At 39.8% G+C, this 16,445-nt stretch overlaps 1 protein-coding gene across 2 annotated transcripts in view; it reads right to left on the bottom strand.

The window, feature by feature from the left end:
• The window catches only part of DENND4C (DENN domain containing 4C), a 1,503,495-nt gene that overhangs the window by 484,716 nt on the left and 1,002,334 nt on the right, over positions 1-16,445 (bottom strand). For both annotated transcript variants that reach the window (XM_086951990.1, XM_086951991.1), the window contains exon 24: positions 7,560-7,697. In XM_086951990.1, the coding sequence (XP_086808116.1) occupies positions 7,560-7,697 (138 nt within the window). The remainder of the gene's footprint in view (positions 1-7,559; positions 7,698-16,445) is intronic.

Raw genomic sequence — 16,445 nt, 5'->3', positions numbered from 1 at the left:
TCATTTGTTGTATGCAAGTATTGTATCCAAACAGCAATCCAGACACGGAGGCAGCAATATGGCCTTCTGTGAATATCTCTTCTATTAGAATTGATACTGTAAGCAGAATGAAGTCTATTCTTTTACAAACAACTGTGCCTTTAACCTCGTCCAAAGAGATGTATGACCTGCAAGTTGCAAGGACAGCGGCAGAGATACATACCCTATTATCGACAAATTGCCCTGTGCATTTCGTAGAAATGTTAAGCCAAATTTTAAACATGTCGGATACCAGTGGCATCGCACATGTATTTAAGACAATTTTTTCGGGACTGTTGGCACCCTTTGAAACAGTTCTGGGCATCTTCCCGAATTTTGTGCATTCCTTTTTCGGTGGCCTGCCTCTTATTTTGGGACTCGTAGCAGGAATTTTATTTTTGTTCCTTCTGCTCCGATATGGCAAGCCAAGTCACAGACAAAACTCAGGCTACGATGGAAGAAACGATCCTAGCAATACGATACCGAGACCGTATCCCTAAGGTCCTCGGATTGGCCCAGCTAAGAGATCTGAATACTACCTGGTTTCTTTCATTCAGACCAATCTGGCAAAATTGCATCTTACCTGTGCTTCGATGTCTGCTATGCGGAGAAGAATGCGTGTTGGATGTCTGTTTTACACCACCATCAGCAGTACCAATGGATATCGATGCTTTGCTCGGTCCGGTAACGACTCATGCAACGTGTTGTCCCCAGCGGCTACCTATTCTGATGACGGCATTCGTTGAGACTTCACCATTATGATTAGGTGGTGGTGAAGTACGAGATGAAAGCGGCACCACACAGGTACAACCTTCCGTGACCATTGCTGATCTAAACACCGATGATGGCAATGCATCGCATATATGCACTATTTCCACTTTTTCGGAGTTGGCCCAACTTTCACCTACTGTGGTAGACGCGTTTTTTGCTGGCCTATCTGAGGTAATGTTCTCTCCTAACAACGAGAATAATATTTGAAATAGCGAGCACACAGCGTTCCCTGAACTTTGAATTCGGCCTTCAGTTTGGATAAACAGCACTGCTGAAAACATTTGGAACTATTTTTTCCCATGAAAGCAAAATTATTTTTCCCAATTTCCAAAATATTTACCTTTTTTTTGGCACATGATACTCTGCTTAAAGTAGAACTATTCTTAGAGAACAGAACTTCTATTTTTAGAGACTCTAGAGACAATATTTGTAATCAGCCTCTAGCACATGTACAATCTTGTATAAATATGTGATGAAATGGTCTCAACCTTTTTCTTCTGTATTAAGAGCCATTACATGAATGTAATTTTCGTGATTCATTCAGTCAACATTCTAAATGAACAACATTTTATCTGAATGATACCACTGTTTGAAAGCGTACAGTATAATACTCATTTTCGCGTAGCTATACCATTTCAAATGCATTTGATGTATTTTGGGGTGGGCTGGAAAACACATGCATACTTATATGTTTATATATTGCTTAGTATTTAGTAATGATGGACATTATACGTGGAGTGGGTGTTGTGAATGTATCTAGAACCCTAATTAAATATTCCCGATTTATGCCCTTATGTGGTTATAACAAATCATATCCTTATAAAGGCATGAGAATCATATCCATATTTAGTCATAGCCAATGCAGTTCAAATATGGCAAGGCTACTTCCCTAGACTCCTAGAAAGTACAACGCGTTCTTTAAACAAACCAAACCTCCAGCAGCCCGGGAATTCCCCCTGCTTTTGTTTTGATTTGTCCTAGAACTCCTGAGAGTCCTGAAAGAACTGCCAGTTCTTAGTGACAGTTCTTAGTGACGTCTTATGTCCAACCTTACGTCAAACAAGGCACCTTCCAGGTATAAATATACCAGCATTTGCCTTTAGCAAGACACAGTGATTTGGAGTTAGAGTGGTTACCTACTTACCCAAAGCCCAGCTGATGCGAGTGCCGAAGGAAGCCGACCCTCCCATTTGACGCACTGAGAGAGACGCTGTCTTTTCTCCTGCCGAGAAAATCCAGCTCCAGTGTTTCCAGTCACCCTTGCGGGTTACTGGGAGATCGAGTCCTGAGAACGAGATACAAGACCTCCTTCATTCTAAAACCAAGGTACGGAGCCGATTAGATCCTTAGAGAATTCTTGATTCAGATTCTTGGCAAAACTAACAACTTAAACTGCAGCTCACTTACTCCTTCCCACGTACTAGGCTTAGGTTAGGTACACTGGGGTAGGCGTATTTTAGAAGCACCAGTTGAGTACGTTTAGTCAACTTTTATCATTGTATGTATTGTATATATTTTATCCGTATTAAGTATCATATGGCTCAGAAACCATATCAATGCTTTTACAGTATTATTTCATAATACTCCTTTTACTGTACACACTTTACTTTATGATAAGTATTGCAATTGTGGCAATTCATTTCTCTTGCATGAGAAAGAAGACTGCTCAATAAATAACTTTTATTGAAAACGCCCGCCTCTCTATTTCTCTGCACTCTGGTGAAACTAGGCATGCATGATTGACTGAGTGAAATAGCTATCTATTGTTTTCACACGACTCTGGAGATATACTCCTTATTCTGGACGGAGCAAAGTGGTCATGTTTATGCGTTTGTCAGAAACTAATCCCTTCTTGTCTAACCAGGGAAGTTAACTCCTCCCTGTTCATTCGAGAAAGTTTCTAGTGACCTCTGAGCTAGCTGGCATACCTAATTAAGTCTAACATATTCAGTAGAGACCTAGTCGACCTCAGTCCTACGTCTAAACTACCGTTTATGTTATTCCAATGCGCAGAGCCTATTGGGAATATAGGAACTACACTACATAACTTAGTGCCAATAAATAGGATTCACTTTTCTTTCTATAAACAGCACCAATGTAGTATCAAGTAAGATGAGAGAGAGATAGGGAAACGTGATCCTTTAAAGATGGCACCCACTGTATTACAGGCTTTGTGTTGAATTTAACCGTTCTAAGATGGCGTCGGTTATGGTTGGACTGACATAGGTGACAGGAAATGAGAGAGATTTAGGGGCGTATAACCATTGATGACAATGCCCAGTGTACCTTAATTGTTGCGTTGGATTTAATCAGTTAAAAAGCTAAATGTTTGAGACATCTTATAAATTGGAAAAAGTAAATAGGATTCACATATCTTTTAGAATACAGCGCTGGCTTAGTATAGAGAAATGAGTGAGAGATAAGGTAGCATAATCGTTTAAAGATGGCGCCCACCGAATTACAATTGTTGCGCTGAATCAAACCATTCAAAGATGGCGCCGATTATGATCTGACCGATATAGGCGAGTGGTGTAAGTCTAATTGGCCTTAGGACTGAACAAATTCTGACTACTTCTCTGCGTGTACTAATGGTAATGAGGGAGTATTTGGGGTATATAACCCTTATGTGACGGTGCCCATTGTGCTTTATCTGCAGCGTTGAACTTCTACCACACTAAGATGGCGTCTGTCATAGTTTGACAGATATGTCATTAGGAAGGCGACGGATTTAAGCCTATTGAGTCTAAAAACAGATAATTTGTATTAATTATCTGGTTAATTGGCTTAGGAATCATATACAAATGTGCGTTTACAGGGGAGTCATTGAAACCAGATGACCACATGTAGAACAGTTTGCTGACATTTGTGGTGAGTGGGAGTAATGAGGGGGCAGTATAGGGCAACGTGGGCTGTCTTTTCGTTATGGTTATAATTAAATTGTTTGGGATTTACGAATATAACTCGGGAGTGTGTTGGTTTAAGCCTGAAATGTAGTTTCATCGAAACGAGAGTGCGAACAGGACTCCGTTTTCTGTGGGAGACTTCATTTGTTGTAAAATGGCTGTCTTACTCACTGTAAATAGGAGCCTGAATGTGGGATGAGTCGGTTTGGGTTGCAACTTCGTAGACCTAGTTTCTGGACTTAAAATTCTACGTATACAACTTGGTAGTGTTTAGTCTAACTGAAAATGTGGGTAAATCTAAATAGGAGTACTAAATGGATTATGTTCACTACGGGATATGCGACCTATTACTAGATGGCCGCCACACATATATAAAACGGAATTGCTCTGAAACTACGATTGATAAACTTTAATACGTCACAAAATAGAGAGGTATGATGAGGAGAATCTGCTCAGATTCAGAATAGAGGTCGGTGTTGGGGAGAACTTGTTTGGATTCTTAAGCAAAAAGCCCCAGTCAAACTAAAAAGAATCCGAATTGACTATGGAAGTGCTTGGTATAATTTGAATGTGGCATATTTATCATGATAAATGTGCACATAAGTCCATATTTTGCTGAACGAATTGGTTGCCACATTTCGTGTTACTGTACAAAATAAAATGTTGATTCACCTTTGATATTTAGGATTGTTGCACATCAGGCAGGTGTAAATGTCTCACACACTGTTATGTGTTTACTTTTTTGTTCAGGCTTTATACTTCGTCAGAGCAATCACTCTTGAACTTAAATCGATATTGGATTACACAGACCACTCTTTTCTTGAATTAAGTGTTAATGTGTTAAAAAGTTAGGATCAGTGGTTTAGAACTAAAATCTGATAGATAATTAAACTTTAAGATGATAATGTAGTAAGAGCTGGATATGACCAATGGACTGTAAATTGGTTGAAAATAGTGTCTGACTAAGGTTTATTAATATAAGGGATCTGAATAATGACAGTTGTTTTGAATACCCTTGTGAATAATACCTTTGTGACGTGTAACCATAGACATTATTTGATTTACAGATTGACTGACTATTTTCAATATTAAGATTTGAATTACGACTACCATGATGAAATAAAAGGTATTATCACTATGTTTATGGACTGTCAATCTAAACGTGTAAGAATAAGAGACTTTGACAAATGTATAGCGGGTATTTCTGCCGTTAATGTTAGTGTGTGTGTTCCTGACTATTGTGTATTTATAAAAGTATTTGGAAAGAAGGTTTTCCCAGGAAAGAATTTATTGTATTTGGGGACTATGGACAGACATTGTTATATGCAAAAATCTGGTTTTTGTCATAAAGTGTTTTTAAATGTTTGTCTACACCATTGTAAATAGCACTTTCATGTTTTTGTATTTTTATAGCCCTGAAGAAGTCCGGTAACAGACGAAACGCGTTGGCTATCCGTTTTTAAAAAGAAATCTGAATAAAGAACCCATTTTAAACTGGAGAGCCTTCACTTTGACTTCTCCTTGGGAAAACATTTGATCATCCATGAGTTGTTTGTGATATAAATATTTGTGAAAACGTCTTTGAATATTGTGATAAACATTTGAAGGGTGCTGGGCCATCTTTGTGCATAAACTCCACACTTGCAGGAATGCTCTGTGGGTTGTATGGGACTGCAGAAAAAAACTGACTTCTTACTTGGTGATGGTGCACTGAACCAAGGCCTTGCACATGCAGGTTAGGAAACTAAACCCTGCAGACCTGGGTCTTTGAACACAAGAATCGCGCCACTTCGATTTGGAGAAGAGAGACTGAGGAGCCGGACCTGAATGTTGATGCCTTACAGGCTGGTCTCTGGCAACAATGCCTTAACTCCCTCAGGAGATGTGGTCTGCCTTGGTCTGGGAAGACTTAGGAGGTCGAGAGAACTGACCTTGCTGGGACTGCAGCAGGACTGTGTCCTTCGGTGTAGACCTAGTTTTCATTACCAGAGCTTCAGAGCTAGGCACTCGGCCTTCATGTGCTCAACTTTAGAGACCCCAGAGAATGCTATCTCTTGGCTCACATGCCCACAGGCAGCTGGGAAGCCTGAGGGATGGACCCCCTTTTTCCTTCTCAGTTCCGAACATATCTTCTAGCCAGAATATGTCTCTGAGGCACCCAGCGCCTTAGTCTTTGGTGCAGGAGGGTTTTCTTGCAGCAGAATGCTCAACAGGTGTCTGCTCACGCCGTTTTGGTCTGATATGGCGTATTTGGTGTTGCACCTAAAGAGAAACTCAAAAGGTATCCATTCATAACACTATCCCACCACTCCCAACAGTCACTATCCCAAATATAATCTGAAGCACTGAAGTCCCATCTGTCAAATGTGTTGGTGCCCAATTCTGGTGCACTGTGTCCTCTGGCCAGGCACAAAATAGTCAGCAATTGTTTTCAAACTCACAGGGTTTGAAAACTTGAAAGATGACCCTTAAGAATCCCAAGAAGAATGAGTCTGTCCTGAGGCTGTCACTGAATGTCTGAACCCAATGGCAGAAGAAAACCATCTAAGGTGGAATATTTGCTCTAGTGCATTGTGGTCCAAGGGTGGAGTCCTAACCGATCTTGTGACTCAAAACTTCCAGGCAAAACTCTTGATGGCAGGAGTATGCAGAGCATGAGAATCTATAGCCACACTTGCTATAAACAATACATTTATCAATATATTGGGGAGTAGTGGGGCAACAGCATTTGCAACAAAGGCTTAATCACGCATGCCTATACAACGAAGGCTTTACCCCGAATGTGTCTTTTCGCAAGCCTTTGTCATGCAGGTTTTTCAACAAAATATGCCTTTACAACGAATGTCATTGTAAAAGCATGAATGGTAAAGGCATTAGCGTTTTTGCAGGCTCAATCACACACATGTTCAATGTACGTAAAGTGTACTATGTGTGAATCATACCGGGTCAGGAAGAGGAGAGAGATTTGGTCTTGGAGTACAGCTTTAGCATTTACAAATGAACTCACCACATCATCACACAAAAAATACTTTTACACTTACCAAACCATACGGGAACGTTGTACTCACTCCTTCAGAAAACTTGACTCCTGAGGAGACTCACAGACAAGCGTCCAAAGCTCCCATTTTAATAAATCCTTTACTTTACAAGGAACAGGACAAAGAGGTATGTTATATCATCCCGGACTCTCTTCTAAAAAGAACAAGCAATCTTTTCGAGCACCGGAGTCCGCCCCCACTGACACACTGTCTACAATGCTGCTGACACTTCCTATGTTGCCACTGCAACAAACAAACAGTACGCATCTCAGTCATTCAGCTGTGACGAAAACAAAGTCTGACACACCCGTGTCCATCACACGCACCTAAATTCCTGGAAAGCAGTGCATGGCAGGCTCGCAAACTCCAGGAGTTTTTGTGGTAAAACACATATATGGATTTTACTTACCATTACATCCTTACCAAGCATGCCTTTACCACGAAAATTACGTTGTACAGGCAGGCGTGGTAAAGGTATATGAGTGGAAAAGGTTTTAGTTGTAAAGGAATGCACTCTAAACATGCTTGCAAAGTAACGACGGCGTTATAAATGCATGCTTTCTTTTGGCATGCGTTATTCCATCATACAATGGTTGGGGGGGTGGTGAGAATTGATGGCAACTTTTAAATAATTTTATTTGTCAAAATACGACATTATACAATGTAATAAATATATTCGTATAAACCAAAAAAAGCTGTAAAAATATTTTGCTGTTGATCGCTGGTACTGAAAGCACTCTGCATGTCCTCATGATTTACTAGTCAGTGGAAATTGCCTCACAGTTTACTCTGCTACATCCTTATGTACTATTGTTCACACACAACATACCTCCACTGCTCTTTCGGCCAATGCGATCAAAGATGCCAGATGGAACTTTCACAATACTGCTCCCACAAGCTGGAGATTCTGGAGAATTCTGGGCAGTTGGACTGGAGGGCATCTCCACATAACCATCCGCAAAGTTACCTAAACAAATGAGCACCACTTTCTTAAATACAGACGTGCTTTATACATCAAAAATGCAGGCCAGATTATTGAAAAAAATCTAATTGAACATACATTTACAAACCAAGCTACAAAGCTTATGAGTACAAAGTATTTTGATAGTTTCATATTTGTGCAGAATTTCTATTTAAGAACACTAAATAGAGCAACTCTTTATAGACATTCTAATATGCCACTCTACCCCAGTGGAGACGATCCAAACTATATGGAAATGACGAGTGCACCAAGAGACCCCAAATTGATGCATGTATTGTGTTGCCCCATATAAATAATACTACAAAGGAATTACACACTGCAGGAAAGTGAGACTCCCATTTCCAAGTAAATCCCCCAAAGTACAAATTCTGTCAATGGGACACCAATTAGCCCCAGTCACATAAGGGGGTCTCTTGTCCACCAAGGATACTCAACCAAATGTAATGGGGGTTGATCCATGATCCCCAGTCAATTGCAACAATCCTTGCATTATAGGAACCACGTCTATTTACTGCAATGCTAAGCTCCTGAGACCGCCTAGCAACATCTTTCAGGACAATCACACATTTTGACTGTCTTTGATGCTTGGCCATTCCTTCTTATCGGAAGGACAAGACAATCTAGGCAAAATGGGGATCCCTGGAATTCAAAAGAGCCTGTCCTTGGAAAGTAAAAACACCAAAATTAACAGGCATGTCGAGCACTGACATTCCTTATCAGACTTAGATCTTCATCTTTTCAGTTTACTCTTGTATTCTTTGAAAGAGATAAGTTACTTACTTATAAATACCATTCAGCAATGTTGGTATATTTTTTAGATTCGCATGGTTGAATTATTTCCTGTGGTTAGGCTTGGAATTCTCAGTAGTCAGTATTTAAAGAGCAGTGTTCACATGCACTTATTTAACATCGCTTTAGCTGTGCACATTATGTAGCCTCTCCAAGTCACTTTATAGCCTAAACTGTGGACAATTGGGTGAAAGGACACATGTTCCCCTCCAAAGTTTCCATTGATCATAGTTCTTGGGCAAAAAAGAGTATAATCATTAGATCCTCTTGATATGGGAAAGTGAACAGTAGCATGTGAAATACTTGAAAAATGCCAAACCTGGACAACTGGAGTCAAAGGAAATTAGTTTATTTATAATCAAGCATAAGATCTATCATTGTATCACACGCTTGAATTAATATTTCAAAAACAATACAGCAAAAAGTAATAACAATGGAAAGCATGATGAAGCTAAAGTTATTGAAATACCAGTGTAGTTTCCAATCTGGACAGGATGTTGAGACAATAATGCTTCATGTAGGTATGGGTAGATGTTCACGTTCATTGTTTAGCAATATTAAGAGGAACCTGGCCTTTGGTGGAGTGGGGCCCTACCTTACCTTTCAGCGGTCTCCCAACTGGTATGTAAAAGAGTGATGCAAGCGAGCAAGAAATGCTTTGTTTGGAGAACAACTGGTTAGATCTATTAAAGTCTTTAGTTTTATCCATGTACATTGAAATCAAAAGGATGTAAGGGAATTTCGGCTTCCGAGGAAGGCTGTGGAATAAACTTTAGTAAGGGCTCCTTTCTTAGTGAGGTGAACTGTAGTCAGCATGAAATGTGGAATGAGTCAGAGTAGCTTTGCTGAAGTTCGAAACATTTCCTTTGACAGAATAAGTCAGAATTTCAGCCATAAATCAAGCTAACAACTAGCAAGAAAGCAGTCTTCCAGAAAAGCATCTACAAGGACACATTGTGAACTCTTCAAGATGTCCTCTAGCACAAAATTAAGCACCAAATTTGACAAGTGGCAGAAAACATTGCCTTCATGAATACTGTGACCACTTTGGTGACGAAAAGAGACAGCGAACCTGAGGACCTTAAGTGTTGTGATGTAACTGCTTAATACATCTGTTCAAACACGTATTTTAGTTCCATTTAGGTAAAATGCATCTAGTGAGTGAGGATCTTGTAAGGTTAGTTTCTAAAAAGTTCAATGTTATCTGACCTTGCTTGGATGCAGAACATTTTCCGCCAAAATAGATCGGTCTTGACAAAGGAACCTGCCTTGGCCGCCCACATGATATACCTAGTTCGGAGGAATGTATGACACTGATCTGGAGTAGCCTAACTACTAAGTATAGTGGGTCTGTTCCATGAAGAAGGACCTGGTCGCAGTTGTTGGTCATCAGATACTGGAAATAGGGTAATTAGCACAAACCAACAGCAGGATTAATGGAAACACAGGTGTAACTTCTCTGAAGAGGTACCTTTAATAGCACGATCATGAGCGTCAAAAGTCAAGATTGCCTACATGCTATGCATAATGTCACCATACTACTTCTAAAGAAAACCTACCTCATTTAAAGGATGGTATTTTCTATTAGTAATTAAGATGTCTGAAAATATTAATACTTAATATAGTAATCCTTGGATAAACAAATGATTGAAGTTTGACCTTGTGAAGGAAAATGTGAAGGCCGTCAACTTTTAAAGTAGGACCATGATTAAGAACTCTAAAATGGTTACAACCATAAGGTAAACTACCATGATGTGTAAACCGAAAACAATAGCGGACTGTGCCAACTCTTTGCTTCTATTTCTCTCCTTTATTCCACGAAAGACTGGGGCCCTGATTAAAAGTAAGGCAGTTTTTGGTGTAAAGATACCGGAGGCCCAGATGTTCCTTTGAGAGGGCGGATCCAAAATGGCGGAGTGAGGATCCGTGCCGGCTGACTCACCTGTGAGCTCCGCTCTCCTTTCCTCCTAGAGCTTACGGAGAAACGGGGAACACCGATGGAACCGATGGAACCATCCCGGGGTCGAGCTATATAGACCCTTTGATGACGGCTTTTGTGTCCTGATTAGCCGATGCTTTTGCTCCTGGATGCCGCTTGGCTGCTACGGCAGCTGCTGGGAGGGCGGATTAGTAGCTCTGCGATCAGTTGCTTTGGCCCCGCTATCAGCCGGCGATTGACTGCCGGCGTGTACTGGATCCGAAGGATGTCCCCGAAGAACCCCGCACAGATGCCGCCACGCCAAACACGGAACAGCAAACAGGCGGTAGTGGTGGAGGCGGCCACTGTAACAACGGCGGTGGTGACTGCCCCTCCCCTGGTTGTTACCTCTTCAACTGCTACCTGTGATGTTGCCTATGTATATCAATGCCTGTACCTTTAATGTGCTGGAACCTCTCATGCTTGTATTCTGGAATACATGAGGGTTCCAGCTGTCAGTTGACGATCTTCTCCTGTGGCTGAGGTTTATTAAAGTACCTCCTTGAATCTGCTTATATGCTTCTGCGCATTTGTTTCTTTACGAAGACACCACATTATTATGGCGACGATCGGGTGAACCCATAATTTCACCTCAACGCAGGAAGAAAAAGAAAAACGACTTGTTTACTCCTCCAGCGGCAGATAAGAAAGTGAAAGGAAGCGGTGTCTTCCCAGCGGCGGATTAGAAACAAAGAAACGTACGGTGAGGAGTAAGGTGGGCGGTTTGAAAGAAATAAGGATATAAAGTAAAGAAATGTTGTGAAGAAATGTTAGAAAGAAACATCGTATAAAATAACGGGTGTCCCTCGCGCTCATCTCTCGCGCTGAGGCCTGGCTTGCGCATAATTTGATGAAGACGCGCGAGCTAAGAGACGTGACATTTCATCTCTCGCGCTGTAAATCTCTCGCGCTGTGAATTGTCTTGCGCACACTTTGACAAATACGCGTGAGCTTCTGTCAAGTGAAAATAAACATTCTGTAAACAATAATCAGCTGGGATAAAAGTTCGCTAAGAGGAAAAGAATGTTTAAAAGACAATCACATGAAAAAGGAATGCGCTGAGAGGAAAAGAACGTTTGGAAGGAAAAGAATCCTGTGAAGTCCTTTTACTTAATCAGAAGATTCTAATTTACATCATAGAGGAAAATAAAGAAGAAACTTCATCATAATAAAACAAAGGGAAAAAATACCTTCTATTCTACAGAATTGAATGAAATTAAAGGCTTTATTAAAGGAACAAAAAGGAAAAGATGTACTTTCTTTGTGAAATAAACTAAAAGTGTAAAAAAAAATCAAAGGAAGAGTAATAAAAAATAAAAAATAAATATTAAAGGAACTCACTCAAAAAATAAATAAAATAAAATGCAGAATGTAACTCAGCCTGCTTTCTTTTTAAATACTCCAGGAGAACCAAACATAAAATGGAACAAATGGAAAAAGATTTTTGCGAACTACGCAAGGGTATGCGGTACTAATTTAAGTGCCGAAAGGAAGCTTGCTCTTCTTCTTCATTGTTTAGGAGGGGAAGGACAAGATGTGCTGGAACATCTTCCAGATTTATCTCCTGGAGAACAACGCAACCTGAATGAATATGAAATTGCAATTGCTCAACTTGATAAACATTATCTTCCAAGAGTCAGTACTATTATGGAGCGTTATTTTGGCTTAAGGGAACAGAAAAGAGATGAGACTGTGTAGGAATATGTGTCATCACTAAGAAAGTTAGCATCCTCATGTAATTTTGGATTGACTCTTGATGAAAGGATCAGAGATCAATTTGTACTTAGGTGTGCACATGATGAAATAAGAAAGGAACTTTGGCTGAAAGACGAACCACCACTTGAAGAGGTCTTGGGTTTAGCAAAACAGGTTGAACATATGACGAAGTGTGTTGGAGAATTAAAAAAAGAAAAAGAGAAAGGTTCAATAATTGAAAAGAAAGATGAAACTAAAGTTGAAGAAATAGTTTGTCAAGTAAAGAAGCATGAAAAAAATGAAACACAAAGTGATTCAGGAAAAGAAAATTTGGGATCAAATTATATGAGTCAAAACAATGTTATGGGGCAGAGTAACACATTTACATGTTTTAGATGTGGACAAATGAGTCATTTAGCTAACTCTCCAATTTGTCCAGCTTTAAGAGTTTCATGCAATGTTTGTGGTAAGAAAGGTCATTATGGAAGATATTGTAGAACAAAAGTGTTTAGACCAGAAATGTCAAGGAAACGTTGGAGTCAGTCTCAATCACAAGTTAGAACCATTACCTTTGAAATAAAACGTGACATGTCTGATCATCCAAAACATGATGTAAAAGTAGGAAATGTGATGATTAACTTCAAATTTGATACTTGCTCTCGCATTACCTTAAATGATGAAGATCTTTTTGACAAACACTTTGCAGGAAAAGTAAGGATGATGAAATCAGATGTAAGACCTCTTGGGTATTCAGATAAACCAATTAAAATGGTTAGTTGTTTTATGGCAGAGATAGAACTAGGGAGCAGGAAAATTGTGGGCAAAATCTATGTTGCAAAGAAAGGGGATACACTATTAGGTTGGGTACATCAGGGACAACTTGGGGTAACTTTGAATCCGAATGCTATTCCTCAAGTACAGATCCAATAAATAGACACTGTTGTCATGAATGATATTGAAAACAAATTGTGTGAAGATTTAACTAATAGGTTTCCCAAGGTATTTAGAGAAGGTTTGGGCTGCTTGAAAGGTTATAAACATCACATCAAATTAAGAGAGTGTGCAACACCCATAGTAGCAAAAGTGAGAAGAATACCTTTGATGGAACAAGAGAAAGTGAAAGAAGAGATAGAAAAGTTGTTGAAGAATGATGTGATTGAACAGGTAGAAGCTACTGAATGGTTGGCTCCAGTAGTTATAGTTAAGAAACCAACTGGAGAAATAAGACTTTGTGTGGATCTCCGAGCATTAAATAAGGAAGTGGTTGTTGACAGATTTCCCCTTCCAAATATTGACGAGATGGTAAGCACGTTGGAAGGTGCAAAGTTTTTCACCACATTAGATCTCGCTTCAGCCTATCATCAGGTTGTATTAGATGATCATTCCCAAGATTTGACTGCATTTATCACCCCTATGGGCACATATAGATATAAGAGAATGCCATTCGGCCTTGTTTCCGCAGCTTCAGTCTTCCAAAGGATTATGGAAAGGATTTTAAGAGGTTTACCTGGTGTGAGATGCTATCAGGATGATTTACTTATTTATGGAAATAGTTTGAATGAACATTATGATAGTGTTTGTACTGTACTTAAGCGTTTGGAGGATGCAGGTATGACACTTAAGAAAAATAAGTGCAAATTTGGTGTGAAGGAAGTAAAATACTTGGGCCATAGGATAACTGATCAGGGAATTTTCCCGAAGAAGGAATTGGTGGACACCATCAACAAGGTAAAAGAGCCAGAGAATACGGATGAACTGATTTCCTTTCTTGGCATGGTGGAGTTTTATGGTAAATTTATTCGTAGTTTTGCGGACAAAACTCAGTCTATGAGGAGGTTAACAGCAAGGAACGTAGAGTATGTCTGGCCGGATGAGTGTAAGAGAGAGTTTGAGGGTATAAAATTTGAATTGAACAAGGCTCCCTCTCTCCAGGCATTTGTGCCAGGGCTACCTACTATATTGTTTACTGACGCAAGTGAGAAAGGTCTGGGTGCTGTTTTGGTACAAAAAAGAGATGGAGAGGATCACAATTTGTTGTTCATCAAGATGTTTAAGAGGTTCGGAATTGAATTATTCCGTTATAGAAAAAGAGTCTCTTGCAATTTATTGGGCCCTGAGAAAATTGAGAAATTTAATTTGGGGGACAAAATTACTTGTTCTCTCTGATCATAAGCCATTGAAAGAAGTTTTTGATAAGAAGGGGTTAGATGCGATTTCTTCGAGAATTAGGAAATGGATTGTTTCATTACAAGAGTTTGACTTCTCTGTGGATTATATTCCAGGTGCGTCAAATAAATCTGCTGATTGTCTCTCGAGAATGGTAGGTGAGGAAAATTTTGATGAAGAGGATGTTTGTGGATTTTCTGATGACTCTATAAATGTATGTGAAATAACAGAAGGAACGATTGAGGAGAAAGAATGGAGAGATGAACTTGAGAAGGATGAAGATATAAAAAGTGTGATGCTATCTTTGAGTAATAACTCACGATTAGGGAAACCATGGGCATTGGTTTCTGATGAACTTTCCATAAATTCTGGATTTTTAACTCGGGGTACAAAAATGGTACCACCTCTGGGTATTAGGAAGAAACTTTTGTCACATGCTCACTCTGGGCATCTTGGTATTGTAAAGACTAAAGAGATTTTACACATGCAATTTTGGTGGCCAGGGATGGACTTAGAAATTGAAAGACTTGTGAGGGATTGTCCAGAGTGCTGTGCCAGTGATAAAATACTTAAGACAAAGCAGATGCCCATGGTCAAGAGATCTCTACCAAGTCATCCTTGGGATGAATTAGCAATAGATATTGTTGGTCCCTTATCAGGTGTAAGTGATACACCTTATCTTTTGGTTTTGATGGATTTGTACTCTAGGTGGATTGAGGTGAGTGCTGTGAGAGATATTACTTCAGAGGAAGTGATTAAGTTTCTTGATAACATTTTTAGAAAAGAGAGCTTTCCTAATAGTCTTCTTTCTGATAATGGGCCACAGTTTTGCTCGAGAATTTTTGAAGAATTCTTAAAGAAATCTGGTATTTTACATAAAAAATGTTCTTTATATCACCCAGAAACTAATGGTGCAGTAGAGAGGGTTAACAAAACATTGAAAGAGGCTATACAGTTAGCAAGATCATCTGGTCTAAATTGGAAATCTGTTCTTCAAGAAAGAATAAATGCCTATCGTTTTGCTCCTCATTCAACTACTGGACGCTCCCCGTTTGTTTTGTTTAAAGGGAGGGCTCCTAACACTTGGTTGTGTCCTGGTTGGATGAATCTCAACAAGGGTTTGATTGATAATGGAATTGGTGAGTGGCGTAAGAAGGAAGAAAGGAAACAGGATGAAAGAAAGTCTTATTTTGATAAAAGAAATTGTGTGAATGTACAAAAGATCTTGGTTGGTGATCTTGTTCGTATTAAAGCTCCAATTGGTTGCAGATCCTGGTCTAAGTACACTAATGTGAGAGCTGTAGTGAAAGTATTCAAGAATGCCATCAAAACTGAGGATGGAAGAATTTGGAATAGGAGTAGAGTGGTTGAGGTTAAGTCAAGAATTCCTGTCCGTGATTTTCCTTATGGAAGACAAGGTTTTCATCTTTCAACTGCTAATTTTGCTGATGGTTTAAATACTTCTTCTTCTTCTTCTTCTAGATGTCAAAGAGTACGTAGACTACCCTCTTATTTAAGGGATTATTCATTATAGATTTGTTCTCTTCATTTTTATGTATTTGCAATTTTTCCCTGTTAGAACTTGTTGTTTTTACTTCTCTTTGGGAGGGAGATGTGTGATGTTGCCTATGTATATCAATGCCTGTACCTTTAATGTGCTGGAACCTCTCATGCTTGTATTCTGGAATACATGAGGGTTCCAGCTGTCAGTTGACGATCTTCTCCTGTGGCTGAGGTTTATTAAAGTACCTCCTTGAATCTGCTTATATGCTTCTGCGCATTTGTTTCTTTACGAAGACACCACACTACCGCCATTACAACTCCAACGGCGATATCGATGGTAGCGGCCACCCCTTCACAAACCTCAGAAGCACCCATCAATGGCGCTCCACCGGGGAACGGCGAGTCTCCTGCTTCTGTTCCTGTCTCAGCGGGGGAAAAGAAAGCTACAGCCGGTGTGACTAAACAGGTACTGAGGCCGCCCTTCTTTTCATCCGGGTCACAGATTAAGGGTTTGGCTCCCAAAGCGGACAAAACGGGGCTAAAAATGCTAGTAAAAACGGGGCGGGGGGGGGGGGTGGCAGAAGAGACCGCTCCACAACATA

Source organism: Lissotriton vulgaris, unplaced genomic scaffold, assembly GCF_964263255.1.
Source record: "Lissotriton vulgaris unplaced genomic scaffold, aLisVul1.2 SCAFFOLD_247, whole genome shotgun sequence".
Taxonomy (NCBI): domain Eukaryota; kingdom Metazoa; phylum Chordata; class Amphibia; order Caudata; family Salamandridae; genus Lissotriton; species Lissotriton vulgaris.
The sequence above is the reverse complement of the archived record's forward strand: the minus strand, read 5'-3'. Positions and strand labels throughout refer to the sequence as shown.